This window comes from Kogia breviceps, chromosome 2 (assembly GCF_026419965.1).
Source record: "Kogia breviceps isolate mKogBre1 chromosome 2, mKogBre1 haplotype 1, whole genome shotgun sequence".
Lineage (NCBI taxonomy): Eukaryota > Metazoa > Chordata > Mammalia > Artiodactyla > Physeteridae > Kogia > Kogia breviceps.
In genome coordinates, this window is record NC_081311.1 from 141,302,617 (window position 1) to 141,321,339 (window position 18,723).

An 18,723-nucleotide genomic window follows, 5' to 3' on the forward strand; every position below is an offset into this window, starting at 1 on the left:
CAGGGAACCATAGTTTACCATATACTTTATTTGGCTACCAAAAGCAAACTGTCCCCATCTTTGACACACTGGCCCTATGAATCAACAGACACTAAATGTAAAACCAATGCTTTGAAATTGTTCACGTCATAATTTGGGGGGCTTTTCATTAACTCTGTGGAGAAATATAATGCAGTAAAAGGGTAATGCGGTCTCATGAACATCTGAAGAGCTGTTGTGTGTAAAATGCTACAAGAAATGCCTGATAAATGTCTTATAAAACAAATATTTTTAAGACCTCCAGTGTTACAATGTACACAGGCTGGAAAAGGGGAGAATCTTCTCTCCTATGACCTTTCCGGGCCTCACTAGCTTTACCTTAACATTGGAAGGGGTAGAGTTCTAGTTGGATTAGGTGATCTTTAAAGGCCTTTCCAGTTCTTCAACTGTATTCTCCTTCCAACTCCATAAAAGACCGGTTGGAAAACGTGCTTTGGTTAGACTCTCAGTTCACCTGGACAGTTCTTTAGATCTTTAATGAATAATACTGGCAGGTGAATCTGTGCAGAAGTCTTGGGCTGTGCAGTGTGTTTGCCTAGCTCTCTGAATCCCCTTTGTGAAGGCTGTGGGACCACCACCGTGAGGCTTGTTTGCTCTCTGCTCCTGGAGCAGCTGCCGCCTTTCTTCCTTTATCCTTTCTCCAGCAAAGGAAAATGCGGTGATGTTTGCGTGTGCCTCAGATGAGAAGAATGCTCTCCAGACAGGTTATTCTCTGGGTTAAAGTGGATGGGAGCACAGAGGAGCTCAGCTCAATGGGAAGAGAGGTCGAGGCAGCATCTGCCCCCTTGTTTGTTTCAACAGCTTCCATCTTGAATACAGAATCTGTTGAGTGAGAGGCGAGTAGAAGTTAAGAAATGCAATTTAAGCAGTAGTGCATTTCTGCTTAGTTTGTCAGCCAGTTTGGGGAGTGGAGGTGGAGAGTGGGAGAGGGAAAAGGGACACACAGGCTAGTTTTCTTTTTCTATTATTAAATCCCTTGTTATTTCATAATCTCCACTTTGGAGATTCTTACTGCAGTGTAGTCTGCATAACTGTTCACTGACCAAGGAGTACTGCTTCATACTTCTAGGTAGGAAACGTCAAAATCACAAATATTTTCAACCTCTGATCTTAGTGGCCCAACTGCTTTCTATATGAACTGGTCTCACATAACCCTACAGGACACTGTTTACTCAAACACACTACAGTAAACACAGAACCATAAACCCAGCAGAAGGGTAAGCAAAGACGAAAAAATAGGAGAAGGTAACCAGGAATGTACCATCATTTCAGGAGGGAAAGGGAAAAAACAGTAAGAGGAGTAATCTTATAGAAGGGTGGAAACATTGGAAAAAGAGAAACAAGGGCAGAGTGAAGGCAAAAGGAAAAGAGAATGTACAGTAGACAGCAACAAAGACATAGGTAATACTATGCATTCCTGTCCTCTCACATGTGGTTTGCCTAGTCTGTCTTTTATTCTATAAAGATGTGTGACTAGTCACAGTAAAACAGGTAACTTCCCTTAGAAAGTTCAGCAAATGGTATATGAACAGAAAGAACTCTGGATGAATACATATCAACGTATTAACAGTGATAACCTGGGAAGAGCTTTTCTGGGGAACTTCTACTTTCTATATTTTACACTTCCGTATTTTTAAAATGTTTTTAAAGAGCACATATTACATACATGTGTAAACAAAAAAGAAAAACCAAAACAGACTTTAAAAAATTCTAGGGGCTTCCCTGGTGGCTCCACGGTTAAGAATCTGCCTGCCAGTGCAGGGGACACGGGTTCTAGCCCTGGTCCGGGAAGATCCCACATGCCGCGGAGCAGCTAAGCCTGTGCGCTGCAACTACTGAGCCTGCGCTCTAAAGCCCGTGAGCCACAAATACTGAAGCCTGCGCGCCACAACTACTGAAGCCCGCGCGCCTAGAGCCCGTGCTTCACAACAAGAGAAGCCACCGCAATGAGAAGCCCGCGCACCGTAACGAAGAGTATAGCCCCGGCTTGCCACAACTAGAGAAAGCCCGCTCACAGCAACAAAAACCCAATACAGTCAAAAGTAATAAATAAATTAAATAAATAAATTTTTTAAAAATTTTAAAAAAATTCTAACAATGAGATCGAGAGCGTTTTCCTTTCTCTTTTTTTACAAATGTGGATTAGAGATGGTAAAGGAAGCATTATTTCCCTTTCACCTTCATCTTTGCAGGAAGGATTTTAACAGGTGCAAGTTCCTGGGAATTTATATAATTAGAGTTCAGCATTTTTCTCAGGTCTTGGCAGCCAGGGATAGCCAAAATCTGTGACCCCTCACACCTGGTGTTGCTCCTAAGAGGCTTATAGTCTCAAGGGTACTTGGTCTTTCTTTACGGAGAATTTTGTGAGCATGTTAGTCTCGGCTTTCTAATTGGCTTCCTAAGAACAAAAGTAACATCACATCTCCTTGGAGCCTAGAGTAGGCACTTAAGTATTTATTGATTGGCTGATTGATCACTAAATTCTCTTGGAAACTTTTTGCCTTTCTTCCTTACTCTGCATGGAATTCTTCATTCTCCAGAAGTGTGTAAGCAGGTGCTACTTTTCCAGGGCTTACTAATTGAGAATGGATGATAGTCGATAACGGTACACATTTTAATTTAGATTTCATCGGGCAAATATCACCACTTCTGCTTTAACTCAGCTTCCCTTAGAGCCAGTGCCAAGAAATAAGGTCAGGGAAGCCCTGTCCCTCATGATAAAACTCAACAGCCACTGTGGAAAATAGTGCGGAAGTTCCTCAAAAAACTAAAAATAGAACTACCATATGATCCAGCCATTCCACTCCTGGGTATATATCCCAAGAAAACAAAAACACTAATTTGAAAAGATACATGCACCCCAATGTTCATAGCAGCATTATTTACAATGGCCAAGAAACAACCTAAGTATCCATCAACAGATGAATGGATAAGAAGATGTGGTATATGTACAACAGAATACTATCAGTCATAAAAAAGAATGAAAATTTGCCATTTGCAACAACGTGGATCGACCTGGAGGGTATATTATATTTAGTGAAATAAGTCACACAGAGAAAGACAAATACTGTATGTTATCACTTATAAGTGGAAACTAAAATATAAAACAAACTAGTGAGTATAACACAAAAGAAACAGACTCACAGATACAGAGAACAAATGAGTGGTTACCAGTGGGGAGAGGGAAGGGGAGAAGGGCAAGAGATAGGCGTAGGGGATTAAGAGGTACGAGCATCTATGCGTAAGGTAAATAAGCTACAAGGATACATTGTACAACACAGGGAATACAGCCAATATACTATAATAACTATAAGTGGAGTATAATCCATAAAAAGTTTGAATAATTATGTTGTACACCTGCAATTAATATAATATTGTAAATCAACTATACCTCAATTTTTAAAAAAAGATTAAAACTCAGATGCATCAATGAGTGAGGTCTGGGACCACCCTCATCCTCTTCCTTATGGCCTTCCTAGCTCTTCCCTCCCTTGGCCCCTGCCACCATTCCAGGTGGCCTGCTGCTCCAACAATGGACAGGCTGTTATGCTGAAGCACTATTTCTGCTTACAAATCTCCCATAATATCTTTCAAGCCAAGAGGTTGGAGCGGCTTTAAATGAACGTGGGCCAGACTGTGCCTGAGAGCAACAACTCCCTTGAGACAAAGTTTGGTCTTACCCTACAGCTAAGTTAGCCCTATCTGATCCCATTCCACTCTGCTTAATTACAATGATAGGCTGCTTGGGAGGGTGCAGCATGCTACTTGCTGAGCCCACTTGGATTAGGCCTAAAGGGCTGGAGAGCCACAGAATCTTCAGAATTTCAATGTAGGAGGGGCTCAGGTAGGGCAATCTTGTTAGAAGGGGGTGGAACTTAAAGTTTCATTTGCCTAGGAATTACATGGTCTAGAAAATGTCATTATACAGATCAAAAATAGGGGGGCAGGAGGGTCACACACGATGCCAGCCCCCCTCCCCTGCCTCCTGGCTTCCTCTTGACACTGCTAGAGACGAAGGAAGCAGGGTACAAACAGCACGGACAGAGCCTCTTGCACATGACACTACTTTTCCTCAAGAAAACATGGAGCATTTACACATTTTCTCTAAGGGTACCCCTAGATTACCCAGTAACATCTCCATCATTGTCTCAAGTGATTGGTATAGGAAACAACATTCTACCAGCAAGTTGGCTGAGAGTGCCTTAGAAACTTTCTGCCTGAACATAGAATCATGTGAAGCTGGACCTTAACTTTAGAGGGGTCCAGTCAGCTTAGACAGCTCCTTGTTATATGTGCAGATTATGTTTATGCAGGACTCCAAGTTCTTGGAAAGAACGTTCATTTGACTTTAAAAAAATGTAGAGTAGCCCCCACTCACCGCAACTAGAGAAAGCCCGCACGCAGCAACAAAGACCCAGTGCAGCCAAAACTAAATAAATAAATAAATAAACAAATTTTTTTAAAAGCTTTAAAAAATGTAAATAAATAAAAGTATTTCCTCACACTAAAACTGAACACATTGGAGGGCAGGATGGGAAATATTCTTCTCAAGCCATACAGTAAACTGCTAAGAAACGATCCTGATATTAAACCAAAAGGCTAATTTTTCTGATTCAGATGGCAAAACTGAGAAGCAAGCTCAGAAAGGGAGGATGAAGGCACCTGAGGCTAAATGACAGCCCTACTGAAGCTGTGCAGGTCCCAGGGCACCAGTTTCCCCCGGCAGGCCACAGAACCTGCTTTGTGCCTAGTAGGAAACACCACTTTATTTCAGTTAGTCTTACGTGTTCATATGTAACAAGCTTCTTCCATAGATATGTAAGCACCTTAGTCTTTATTTTATAGTCTATGTTTTTAAGTATCTTGCATTATAAGTAATCTTCATAAGTACTTAAAAATCTAAACTGTGTAACAAGTTACAGGATGATGTATTACAAAGCAAAATTTATTTTTAAAAGGATTTACTGGGACTTTCCTGGTGGTGCAGTGGTTAAGAATCCACCTGCCAATGCAGGGGACATGGGTTCGAGCCCTGGTCTGGGAAGATCCCACATGCCGCGGAGCAACTAAGCCCATGCGCCGCAACTGCTGAGCCTGCGCTCTGGTGCCCTCGAGCCACAAGTGCTGAGCCTGCGTGCCACAACTGCTGGAGCCTGCGTGCCTGGAGCCCGTGCTCTGCAACAGGAGAGGCCGCCACAGTGAGATGCCCGTGCACCACAACGAGGAGTGGCCCCTGCTCTCTGCAACTAGAGAAAGCCTGTGAGCAGCAACGAAGACCCAATGCAGCCAAAAATAAATAAATAAATTTATTTTTTTAAAAAAATATTTACTTCATGTAGCATAATCCCTAGAGTATTTTAAACTGTTAATCTGAATTACAAATTCAGTATCTACATTATAGAAACCAATATAATTTCATCACAAACTTATATACAGCTTTTGAAAAAGTTATGTAATATAAGTCTAAAATAAACTATCATTAAGTAGAAGGAGGAAAGAAAAAAATGACTTTTAAAAATGAGAATGTCAGAATTTATTTCTGATTTATTTCTTTAATAAAAGATTAGATTTTAAAAGATGCTAATAAGACAATCTTTTAAAAAACCAAGGTAAAAGACCTATAAAGCAATAATTAATCACAATTAATAAAAATATTTTCACATTTAAGAATGAATCTCTGGACACAGAAACTGAAGGTATTAGGAAGTTATACTTTATTTCTTGAACCCTGGTTTTGAAAAATTATTCAACTTTTTTTTCAAGAAACACAAGTACAAAATCTGAATAATGGTGGAAGTTCAAATCAATGAAGTGCCACAACATAATTAACCTTCATTTCACAGATGGGAAGATGGGCAGGAATGGAGTAGAGAAGTGAGTCAGTAGTTGTTACTCAACTAAATGAAAGCAATCTAATGCCCTAACACCCAGGATCATAGATGTTAGAATTGCCACGGATCTTAGATGTCAGGGGTCCAGCCCTTTTTTGTACCGTTGATCAGTATGCATATATCTCATAAATTGATGATTTTGGAGGACACATGCTAGCAGTTCTTAATCTAAGGTCAGAAGGATGTGATGAAAGAAGCTAAATCAAGAATCGGTGCACAAGCTATCACCTGTGCAAGTTCATGTCTGCTTCATTTCTAGCTCATCCTGCATATCCACATCCTTGCTGAACTTATTGGAAATTTCCTCACTGGATTCCACTATGGTGGTACTACCTGAGTTCTCATACTGTTTCCTTTTCCTTTTCCTTCTAGTTGCAGGGGAATAAATTGTGCGTTGGTTTTCCAAGGATTGGCTGAGCTGAATCACATGAACGTGTGTTCTATTTCAGATGTGTTTGAAATTGGGCTTAATGCCTTCTGACATTTCTCTAGGGACTTCTAGGTTTCTTTTTTTTTGCACACTTCTTGAGACTCGGTGTTCTGCTCTCAGGCTCCTTTCCTGCACTCAGATTGTTGGCTTCAGTTACACTGAGGACAGATTAGCACGTTCAAAAACTCTCTCCTTGGAATTGATCTGCATTTGAAAAAGGTGGGGCTTGAAGTCACCTGAAAGAGTACTTTTCATTCTCATCCTTGTATATTTTATTTACCTCAGTGGAAAACATTTTTTCTTTTTATCTTTCAAGGTGACCCAAAAGCATACAAAACTGGGTCTCCAAGAAGTATAGATGTGTCCTCTAATGAACTACCCAAATTCACTCTTGTTTTTCTCTTTCTGACTTACTTCACTTTGTACGACAGACTCTAGGTCCATCCACCTCACTACAAATAACTTAATTTTGTTCCTCTTTATGGCTGAGTAATATTCCCTTGTGTATATGCGCCACATCCTCATTATCCATTCATCTGTCGATGGACACTTAGGTTGCTTCCATGTCCTGGCTATTGTAAACAGTGCTGCAATGAACATTGTGGTACATGACTCTTTTTGAATTATGGTTTTCTCAGGGTACATACCCAGTAGAGGGATAGTCTGTCATACAGAGTGAAGTAAGTCAGAAAAACAGATACTGTATGCTAACGCATATATATGAAATCTAAAAAAGAGGTACTGATGGACCTAGTGGCAGGGCAGGACTTGAGGACACAGGGGGAAGGGGAAGCTGGGATGAAGTGAGAGACTAGCATTGACATATATACACTACCAAATGTAAAATAGATGGCTAGTGGGAAGCTGCTGCATAGCACAGGGAGATCAGCTCAGTGCTTTGTGACCACCTAGAGGGATGGGATAGGGACGGTGGGAGGGAGACGCAAGAGGGGATATGGGGATATATGTATACATATAGCTGATGCACTTTGTTGTACAGCAGAAACTAACACAACGTTGTGAAGCAATTATACTCCAGTAAAGATGTGAAAAAAAAGTAAAAACATCAGCACTATGTAGTCATTAAAAAGAATGAGCTCTAAGTGTTCTAAGATTTGATGTTTATGAGTGGGAAAGCAAGTTACAACAGTAAGTATGTGATTCCATTTAGAATCTTTACACATATTTGCCTGTAAAAGGCATGGAATGACACACACAGTGGCTGACTAAATAGTGGGATTGTGGTGTGTAGAGAGGGTGAGGAAGGGGATTTACCCTTTCTTTAAAAATTCATTTCTGAATTGTCTGAGTTTTTCACGGAGTGTGTAGTTAAATTAAATTCTTAAATATTAATTAGGAGACATCACACATGTTTACCAAGAATCCTTATCAATCTTTACTGCATTTGGAGACTGTAACATTCTTGGTTTGACTGGGTCCATGCAGAGTTCAATTCCTTCACCAGACATTCCTTGAGTATCAGGTTCTTTGCTGGGTACCAGGCTACCAAGATGATTAATACCTGGTCCATGACAGAATGGAAATCTGCCCCAGAATGCAGATAAGAGGAACAGCGAATTTGGTAAAAATGGACACTGTCATCACTAGGGATACATCAGCTCCCTCACTTGATTCATAACTGGCCTTCTGTAGGCTTCATCTTTCGGCAGCGCAATTGGCAGACGTCGTCCTCTCATTGTTAAAAGTCAAATTTAGGATTGACTCCACTTAATACCGCTGAGCTCGAGGTGTCCTTGGGGAAGGAGAAGTCCCCTGAATATACCCACTGTGGTACCCAGAATAGATTTTGCAGCTGCACACAGATCCTGTTTTGTCTGTTGTCTCTGCTGAGTAATGTAGATTCTGGGACAGCAAAGGGGCAGCTGGTGACTTTGAACCAAATTTTACCTTTCAACTGAATCCAGGGAAATAATTTGCAACAAAGGGCAGACGATGCAAAGTGCTATGTTGAACGCTAGATTGTGCTTTATTTTTTCCTCCCAACTTCACGTTTCCATGCACCAAAATGTTGATGCTACAAATATTGGATACCACGCTTACCTGACAGGCTTCTTCCATCCCACCTGATCGCGGGGGCTCAGAGCGAGCGCACGAACCGCGGCTGGAGCCCGTCTCTCGCGGCCGGAGCGGGCTCGGCCGGCCGCGGGTTCCCCTACCGGCCCCGGTGCCCGAGCCGCTCCGCCGCCTAGGATCCCGCAGTCAGCCCCCGGCGCGCACGCGCACTCCCGCTCTGTCGGCCTCGGCGCCTCGGGTCTTCGCCACGGCTGCGACTGGACGGCTCCAATGGGCGGGGCGGGGCGAGGGGGCGAGAGCTCGCGGCCACGTGATCGACGCCAACATGGCGGCGCCCAGCGGAGTCCACCTGTTCGTCCGTAGAGGTAAGCACCTGGAGCACAGCCCCGCGGGGCTTCTCACTGTCGCTCACTGGCTACGCAGTCGGGTTCAAATGAATAGACGTCGGCGATCAGACATCTCAGCGCACACGAATGTGCTTTCAGTTCTGCGGACACACGCAGACACACGATAACACATTGCCACAGGAACATACCCACAAGTGTTCATTTGTCACTTGCCTAGATCACGTCACTGCGTGGCATCTATTTACAGTCCCTCCTTGAGATTTATGGGACATTGTCTGAGGTTTTCTTCGCCCACGTCAGTTGTGTGATTGCTGTAGCAAACTTTTTTATTCCTGGGGCGGAGCGATGAACCTACAGTAACTGAAATGCGCCTGGACACCCAGTTGCCGCAGAGAAAGTAACTTGTATCCGTTGGCATGATACAACACGTCTTTTGGGGAACTTGCAAAATGTGATTATTCTCTTCCATTGACTTAAAGTTAAGAAGAGGAGAAATTTTGTCTGGCTAGCTTTCAGTAGGTGTTACTCTTGTGTGAGTGGTGAGATTTTAGTAAATGTGCAAGTACTTTTGCAGGTGAATCTTTGTTGGATTTGAACTGGTTTCTGAATCGTTGGAAAGAACTAGGAAGTTGTTTCAAGGATGGGGGAAAAGGGAATTAAAATATTTTCAAGGACTGTTTAGGTTTCAGGCATGTAGGAACAACAGTCCTGTGAGGCAAATATTATTTTCACAGTAAATAGCTACCGTTTATTTAGTGCTTTTGAAGTACATGATACTGTGTTAAGCACTTAACATATGCTAGCTACCTTTTAAAACCCAGTGAGTTAGGCATTATTCTCTGCTGATGAGAAAAGTGAGACAAAGAGGTTAAGTAATAAGACTAAGGTTGCACAGATTGTTAAGAGGCAAAATGGGCATTTGAACATGACACTGATTTCTTTCTTTTTTTTTTTTTAAGCGCTCATTCCTCTGCCCTGCATGGCATGGTCTCTTCACAGAAATCAGTGTGCAAAGTTCAGATGAGACAGGACAAGTATGATGAGCATGTGTGAGACGTAAAAAGGAAGATGTTTTTAGAGAGGAAGGAGGTTGGTAGGCAGACCTCAGTCTTTCAGTGTAATACAGTGTTAGTGGAGATGACTAAGGAGCCACAGGAAGATATGAGGTGAGAGATGTGTAAAGGGAAGGTGATGTAGGCAGTATTTTGGACTGGTTGGAAGGGAGAGTGGAGGCCAGTGTGAGAGTACAGCCTTGTGAAAAGAGCACCATTTACATCTCTTAAGATCTGGGTTCCATTCCAAACTCTGTTTACTAATCAAGTTACTTTTTTTCTGTTTCCTCTTTTGACAAGAAATAATGGCTTTTAGACTTCTTTTTTGTGCACTGCAGGTAATGGTGAAGAGGATCTGGGCAGATAGTCCAGGTAGAGGAGGAGCCAACCCCCCCCCACACACGTGTTATATACACACACATATATGTATACATATGTATATAATCTCTTTGCAGAGTATAGAAATAACATACTCATCTTTTTTGTCACCTATGATTTTGACAAATGGTGGTTCAGACAATCTTGGAAAGAGCTATTACAGAAATAGCTATAGTAACCCATCCCACTATACCCCACAAGACGGTTATCTTCTGATTAGAAGAGGGAGGGAAAATATGTCATAAGGAAGAGATTTAGTGATAGGGAAAGGCCCCTTTATGGGCTATTCATAATTACTTTTATTATGCATTGCAGACAGGTTGTCCTGTACCACCTGCTCTCCGCCCCCCAGGGTTGAAAATGAAGGATAAATTTATGAAGGTCCTCTCTTTTCCCTCTTCCTCCTTTTCACCCTTTTAGATTGATGTAAATTAATCCACTATAAGGCTTTATGTGCCAGGATTTATCATCAACATCTATGTTCACCTTTCCCTCTTGGGAAATGGGAAGAAGAGATTTTTTTTTTTAATTTATTTTTGCCTGCCTTGGGTCTTCGTTGCTGCACGCGGGCTTTCTCTAGTTGTGGTGAGTGGGGGCTACTCTTCCTTGTGGTGAGTGGGCTTCTCATTGCAGTGACTTTTCTTGTTGTGGAGCACGGGCTCTAGGCGCACGGGCTTCAGTAGTTGTGGCACGCAGCCTCAGTAGTTGTGGCTCTCAGGCTCAGTAGTTGTGGCTCGCAGGCTCTAGAGCACAGGGTCTGTAGTTGTGGCGCACGGGCTTAGTTGCTCCACGGCATGTGGTATATTTCCAGACCAGGGATCGAACCCGTGTCCCCTGCATTGGCAGGCAGATTCTTAACCACTGTGCCACCAGGGAAGTCCCAGAAGATATTTTTTAACCTCTTAAGAAGGGCATAAGGTTTCTCTCATGACTCTCCAGCTCATTGTAGCTTTAATCACAGTACACCCTCTATATAGTAGTTACCTACTTCCTCTCTGTATCCCCACTCCTAACTAGATTGTTAATTCCTGTTGAGCAGGAACCGTGTCTTATCTATACGTCTATCTTAATAAGCACAGTACCTGGCTCAAGAGCTTACTGAATTTAGAGGCTGGTAAGACTTGTTCTCTTCTGAGGAATTCCCAGGTGGTCCAGTGGTTAGGACTGGGCGCTTTCACTGCCAAGGGCATGGGTTCAGTCCCTGGTCAGGGAATTAAGATCCCGCAAGCCCTGCAGCTTGGCCAAATTTGTTCTCTTCTATCATGGGCTAAGGGATGGGTGGAAACTCTAAGTAGTTACACTGGAAAGGGGAGAGGATGGATTAGTCTCTTGGAAGGTAGAGAGATGGTAACAAGAGCCTTTTAGGGATGAAGGTACTCCTGGTATTAGCACTGACACTAAATCCCTGATAACGGTGCAAAACCCCTCCCCTGGGGCCCCAGGAGCTCTCTCCTTGCTTAATCTTTCACTCCTAGTTCCCACTTTATTGGAATCTTTGTTCCAGCTCTCGAAGCTGGCACATAAGATCCTTTGCCCAGTGAGTATGGGAAGGAATGGTGAAGGCAAAGAAGGGGGCGTATTTTCTCTTTTACACTCTTGTTCCTTTTATGAGCCAGTCTCTCCTGGCTTGCCTCCTGTTTCTCTGATTTTTCCCAGACTTCCACTAGGCTCTTCTTCTACTTCTAGGTTTATAAATATTAGTGTTCCCCAGGATTCTGTTCTAAGCCCTCATCCCTGTTTCCTCTCTTTGTTGTCAGCAATCAGATTGAACTACCTCAATGACTGTCAAATCTATACAGTTTTTAAAAGTCAACAGAGTATCCCCTGGAACTGAGCACCAGGTCTGAATGCCAGCTCTCTGTTAGGTATCTTTTCCTAGATGTCTCACAGGCCCTTTAAGCTCAACAAGTCCAATATGGAAATGAATATTTCCCTGCACATCTGCTTCTCCACATAATATACTCTGTCTCCATTGATGGCATCGCCATCCAGGTAGTACCTAAGTGTAAGTATTTAAGGGCTTTTGGTCTCCACCACTGCCTTCAGTGTCTGTGTCCAGTGAGTCAGTAAATTCCATTTCTTGGATGCCTCCAGTTTTCTGCATGGTATGGGTATAATTCTTTACCATCCCTTGTAACTGGTTTCCATCTCAGTCATCTTCTTCCCCACAACCAGCTGTCTTTCTAAAATTCAGATCTGATTATGATGCTTCCCTACTAAAAAAAACTCTGGGGACTCTTCATTGCTCGGATAGTCTGAATCCCTCAGCATCGAAGGATAGCACCATCTCATTCTGGCCTCAGTTGACCTTTTCAGCCTCAGGTCCTGCCAGTTTCCTAACCTCATATCTCTGCTAAGGTCTGCCATTGTGTACCTCCTTAATTGCTTTGCCTGCAATGTTTTCTTTCACCCAGCAAACCATTCATCCTTAAAGGCCACACTTAAATGCATCTCTCCTTTGAAGCTGTATTTGCCTCTGCCCAGGCTAAACTAACCCAGTCTGCTTACATAGCACTCAGGGCATGCCGTTATCACAACACTTATTACCCTGTATCAGAGTATGCACACTTATCTGAAAAGTATTTGTTTACACCTCCATCTCCCTTGCTAGAATGGGAGCTTCTTAGAGACAAGAATCTTATCTTCTTCATCTCTGTCTTCCCAAAACCTGGCATACAATGTGTGCACATAGTAAATACTCAGTTTCATAACCAAATGAAAGACCTTTCAGACTGCAACCTCCTGTAGAAACATTTGTTCACAAAAGTTATATGGTAGGCCTAAAGAATAATTTATCTCAAAATGTCAGTTTTTCTTTTTCTTTTGCGGTACGTGGGCCTCTCACCGTTGTGGGCTCTCCCGTTGCGGAGCACAGGCTCCGGACGCGCAGGCTCAGCGGCCATGGCTCACGGGCCCAGCTGCTCCGCGGCATGTGGGATCTTCCCGGACCGGGGCACGAACCCGTGTCGCCTGCATAGGCAGGCGGATTCTCAACCACTGCGCCACCAGGGAAGCCCCTCAAAATGTCAGTTTTTGTCATATGACCGGCCTAGTTAGTGACTTTATTCCCTGCTCCTCCCTTTTATAGTCCATCTCCCTCCAAGATTAATTTAAGGCAGTGTTACTTCTGTATACCTTTTTGGGCAACTGTGAGAATTCCATGTAATTTGAGTTGTGAGTCAGACTTACTGGAGATAATTAGAAAAAAAGAGGTTGGGAGGGGGAAGGGAAGAAATCTAAAAGAGAAGTGCTTAAGGTTTAAGCAGTGTAGTCTTGGGAGAGATGAAGGAAGCTGATGGAAGTAAACCCTTGGACCTAATCACTATCCTGCTGTCCTTCCACAATCCATGTGGAGGGAACTGATGCCAGTGAGAGGAGAGGGGGCAGATTGTGGGCAAGTCCAGCAGAAAGTCTAAGAAAGGCACAGTTGGTGGGTGTGTGAAATAGTTTGGCCTTTCCAGAGGGCTGTGTGGCAATGTGTATCAAGGTGTAAGGTATACATACCTTTTACCTAACAATTCTGCTTTTAGGAATGTATCCTGAGATAACAATAGGATGAGTGTACAAAGATGGATAAATAAGAATATAACTTTATAATAATGGTAATTGGGAAATATTCACCATAATCTGAAATGTCCATTGGTAAGAGAATGACTAAATAAATTAAAGTTTATCCATGCATTGGAGTGCTGTGCAGCCATTAAAAAGATGATGTAGATATACTGTAGACTTAAAAAGTCATGGACATGCATAGAGGAGAAAAGGCTGGTATAGAACAGTAAATCCCACTTACATAAAGTTTGTATCTTTGTTTCCTTATATGTATATATGCCAAAAGAAATATCTAGCATGATGCTCACCCAAGTGTTCATAGCTGTTATTTCCAGATGGTGAGATTGTACTGATTTTTACTTTCTTTATAATTGATGTGTTTGAATTTTATACATTGAGAAGATAGCATTTTTATTTTCCAAACCTTTTTTTAAAAACTGTATAAAAGAAAAAAACAACCAAGAAAATACAAAAGATATCAAATGTTTGAATGGGACCAGACCCAAGGGAAAATTTTCTTTTACTGTACATATTCTCTGCAACAAAGCAAAATGTCTGTGTAATTTATAATATAGGAAAGGAACACCTTTAAGATTTCCATGATCAGGGAATGGTAACTGGAAATTACTTATATATACTCATTACTGTAATTTAAGATGCATATAATGCTACTAATATTTTATTATTCTTATCTTTTTTTAACAAATGTACAAATTTTTACAAGTGCTTTTGTTCATTTGTGACTCTAAGGCCATAGATTTTTCCACTAAGAATTTTCTTATGATAGTGGTTTTTCAAAAATTTAACCTCCAGGTAGGGGAGGGGCTATTTTACATCATAAGTTAGGTACTTTAAACTTTTGTCAACTGACCTGAGATCCTTACTGTTTTGTATAGCTTCAGTAGGAAAATGTATCCTCAGTTTCATCAAACCAACTTAGAAATCAACTTTTGGGATGCAGGCCATGGATGATTTGGAAAATATCAATACTATTAATAAGGAGCTTCCTGTGACTTAAACTTTATTCATGTTGATAGCTGAGAATGGAGATGGATTTTTGCTATATGATTTTTTTAACAAGTAGCTTAATACAAATACAAATAAACTCTGTTATGATATGGCTTGTTACTACATAAATTAAAGCATACTTAACAATCAAATCATGACCCTGAATTCCCTAAAGTCAGACTTGTCCCTCAAGCCATGTGTGCTCTTATGTTTTCCCTCTGCTTGAAATAGCTTTCTATAACGCATAGTTCCTGTCTCCCATTGAAATTACGAACTTTAATGCACAGTACAGGGCATGTAGACCCTCAATGATAAATGCTGTGCAGTCATTAACCAAAAAAAAAAATGTTGACCTCTATTTGTTGACATGGAATGATATTCACAACATATATTATTTGGAAAATGCAAGTTATAGAGCAATTTAATATAATCTCATTTTGTGAAATCAAATACTGATATATCCATGTGTGTCAAAGTGTAGAACATACAGAGAGAGAAAGATAGAGAGAATGGCATTCACCTACATAAATATTCACAGTTTTTATGAAATGTTCACTTTCCCCAAGCATTGGGAATCTTTGAAAATGCAGAGTGGATGCTATGTATCTTTGGGAATTTGGCAAGAGGGGAGGAGAGTAAGATATATGCAAATCTTCATTTGAACATTATCTCGTTTTTCAGTTAAAACAGTTTTTTCTTGTAGAGATTGGATTTTCTTTTTTAGCTTTTGAATGTGCAGAATTTCAAACATACAGAAAAGTGGAGAAAGCAGTACACACCAATCACCTAGTTACAATAGTCATCAATTTATGGCAGCTCTTGTTTCATCTTTGCCCCCAGCAACTTCCCCTCCCCAAGCTGGATTATTTTGAAGCACATCTCAGATATATAATTTCATCTGTAGATTTTTCATTATGTATCTCCAAAAGCCAGGAGCCTTTAAAATTTTCTTCATATATTGCACTTATCAGTTCTAGAATTTACATTCGGTTCTTTTCTTATAGTTTCCATTTCTGTGTTGAGGTTTCCCAGCTGTTTACTCACGTCCATCTTTTCCTCGAAGTACTTGTACATACATATTTATAACAGCTGTTTTAAAGTCCTTATCTGTTAATCTGTCATCTGGGTGATCTCAGGGTCTTTTTCTGTTTTATTGACTTTTTTTTCTTGACTGTGGATCACATTTTTCTGTTCTTCATATATGTAATTGTATATTCTTCCCAAGTGGATAATACCTTGCGGAGATTATGCTGTTCTGCCAGGCGTGGTTTTCTTCTTTGGTAGGGTGGATCTGTTTGTTTTGCTTAGTCCTAGAGTGTGGCTCTTACTCTAGTGCAGAGTTCAGCAAACTTTTTCTATAAAGGGCCAGATAGTAAATATCTTAAACTTCTGTGGGCCCTATCGTCTCTACTACAGCTACTCAAGTCTGCTAATATAGTACAAAGGCAGCATAGACAGTATATAAACAAATGAGCATAGCTATATTCCAATAAAATTTTATTTATAAGAAAGACAGTGAGCCGGGTTTGGCTCACAGGTCTTAATTTGCCCACCCTTGCTCTGCATGTGCGTGATTCTTATTCCACTGAGGGCCCAGTTGATCTTTCTGGTCCCAGTTGAATGACTGTGGGGCTCAGTGAGGTCCGTCTACTCGGGTTGGGCTAAGACTTCAACTTCTCCCAGCCCTGCGACCTCTGGAATCTCTATTCAGCTCTCAGCCTTGCACCAGCTGCTGTCCGGTAGGCCTTGTGCCTCTCTGTTTCCCAGAACCCTCAGTACCGCACAAATTCCAGCTGCTTCAGCAGTCAGCCCTCAGCTCTCTGCCTTCCTAAGTAAACAGTGAGGGGCTGTGCTTGGCTTGGGCTCCATATCCCAAGGCCACATTTGGGATGGTTTCCCCAGGCAGAACACTGGAGCCAATCTGGGCTCACCTTGTGTACTTATTTACCCTCAAGGTTCACTGTCCTACATTGTTCAGCAGCCAATGCCAAAAAATAGCTCCTTCACGTTTTATCTAGTTGTCTAGTCATTTAAGGCAGGAAGGAATTCTAGTACCAGTTATGCCAACATGGCTAGAAGAGGATGTCAGTTTTTTTTTTTAATTCAGTAAGTTTATTTTCCCAGTTTTTTTTTCTTGAAATTTATTTGTTGAAGCAACTGACTCGGCAGTCTGCCATAATGGAGCTTTTCACATTCTGGATTTTGCTGACTGTATTTCCAGTGGAGTCATTTAAAATGTTCCTCTATTAACTGGCAGTTAGATCCAAGGCCTGACTTGATTTAGGTTACACTTTTTGTTGTTGTTGTTCTGGGCAAGCATACTTCCTAGAGTGTTGCTTTCTTTGATGTTAGTGACCACCGGTGATCCTTACTTGCCTCCATTAGCTCATTAAGAGTTTGCAAAATGGTAATATTTTAATTCAGTCATTCCTTCTGCATTTATTAGCTAGAAGATATCTACAGAAAGAAACTTTCTCATCAAGTATTTGATTAACCTGATAGACCTCATCCTGAAAAGTTAAATGTTGGATTTGTTCTCTGTATTTACCAGTTTTTAAAATAACAAGTTTATCCTCCAAAAGTGACCAATGAGCTGTGTTTAGAACTGTGTGGATTTATGTTTAATTGGGTATCTACTTCCTTAATTTTCTGAAAGTATATGAAAGGATCACACAGTGTGGAAATGTAATCCTAAAGCAAGATTGAAAGATTATAGAAAGAAGAGCAAAAGCAATTGACAGAAATAGCATTTTTAAAAATGAATTTAGGGAATTCTTACTATAACAATGTTAAAGTGGGAGATTATAGAGTAAGAAAGAATTGAACATCCTCCAGTGTTTGTTGCAAGTTGAGTCCCACAGTGTTAGTCCTTCACGTTGCAGCAAGAGGTTCAGTTTTGTATCTAGTGAAATGTCAGATCTTGTGCTTAGAATAATATGCTTCTTAATATCCAGAGAGTGATTATATATCAGAAAAAGCAACTGGTAAAGATCTGATTTTGGATCCTGTCCCTACAACTTATTATCACGTGAATTTAAAAAGTAACGTAATTTTCCACTCAACTTTTCTGTGCACCTAAAGCTGCTCTAAAAACTATGTCTGGGCTTCCCTGGTAGCACAGTGGTTGAGACGCCGCCTGCCAATGCAGGGAACACGGGTTCGTGCCCCGGTCTGGGAGGATCCCACATGCCGCGGAGCAGCTGGGCCGCTGAGCCTGCGCGTCCGGAGCCTGTGCTCTGCAACGGGAGAGGCCACAACAGTGAGAGGCCCAAGTACCTCAAAATATATATATATATATATATATATATATATATATATATATATATATATATATATCAACCATGTCTATTAAAAAAAACAACTTAACCTTTGTGAATTTCACTTGCTTCACCTGTTTTCAAAAAAAGAAAGGGTATAAAATTATGTAAGTTAAATGAAAATTAAGAAATTAAGTGGGAGAACCTGTGAAAGTATCTAGCACAAGAAATGTAATTTTTAGGGCTTCCCTGGTGGCGCAGTGGTTGAGAATACGTCTGCCGAGGCAGGGGACACGGGTTCGGGCCCCGGTCCTGAAAGATCCCACATGCCACGGAGCAGCTGGGTCCGTGAGCCATGGCCGCTGAGCCTGCGCGTCCGGAGCCTGTGCTCCGCAATGGGAGAGGCCACAACAGTGAGAGGCCCGCGTACCACCAAAAAAAAAAAAGAAATGTCGCTTTCCTTTTAGCAGATGTTCTCCATTGGTTGAAGCAATTACAAGGAAGCCCAGATTCAGGGAAGGGGATATAGAGTCCCTCTTGATGGGATACGTGTCAATGAATCGAGACAATCTAAGGCTGTTTCTTGAATACAATGGGAAGGAAAAGATGAACTCCTCAAATACATGCAAAATTTTGTCTATAGGGGCACTTTCCTGAAGGAAAATATGTGTGACTTTCATTAATTTCTCTAAGTAAGATGATTTGAAAAAAAATAGCATCTCCCTTAGAATATCA

General features: G+C 41.4%; 2 protein-coding genes across 6 annotated transcripts in view; one reads left to right on the forward strand and one right to left on the reverse strand.

Annotated features, from left to right (window-relative positions):
* The window catches only part of SLC25A12 (solute carrier family 25 member 12), a 180,402-nt gene extending 171,608 nt beyond the window's left edge, over window positions 1–8,794 (reverse strand). The window contains exon 1 of one of the 5 annotated variants that reach the window (XM_067026303.1): window positions 8,422–8,794. In XM_067026303.1, coding sequence (XP_066882404.1) covers window positions 8,422–8,439 — 18 coding nt within the window. In that variant the 5' untranslated portion in view covers window positions 8,440–8,794. The remainder of the gene's footprint in view (window positions 1–8,421) is intronic. The other 4 variants (XM_067026304.1, XM_067026306.1, XM_067026310.1 and 1 more) reach the window with 4 other exon arrangements.
* METAP1D (methionyl aminopeptidase type 1D, mitochondrial) overlaps window positions 8,377–18,723 on the forward strand; it is an 81,989-nt gene continuing 71,642 nt past the window's right edge. The window contains 2 exon segments of the mRNA XM_059055595.2: window positions 8,377–8,678; window positions 8,680–8,759. Of these exon segments, the coding sequence (XP_058911578.1) occupies window positions 8,377–8,678; window positions 8,680–8,759 (382 nt within the window).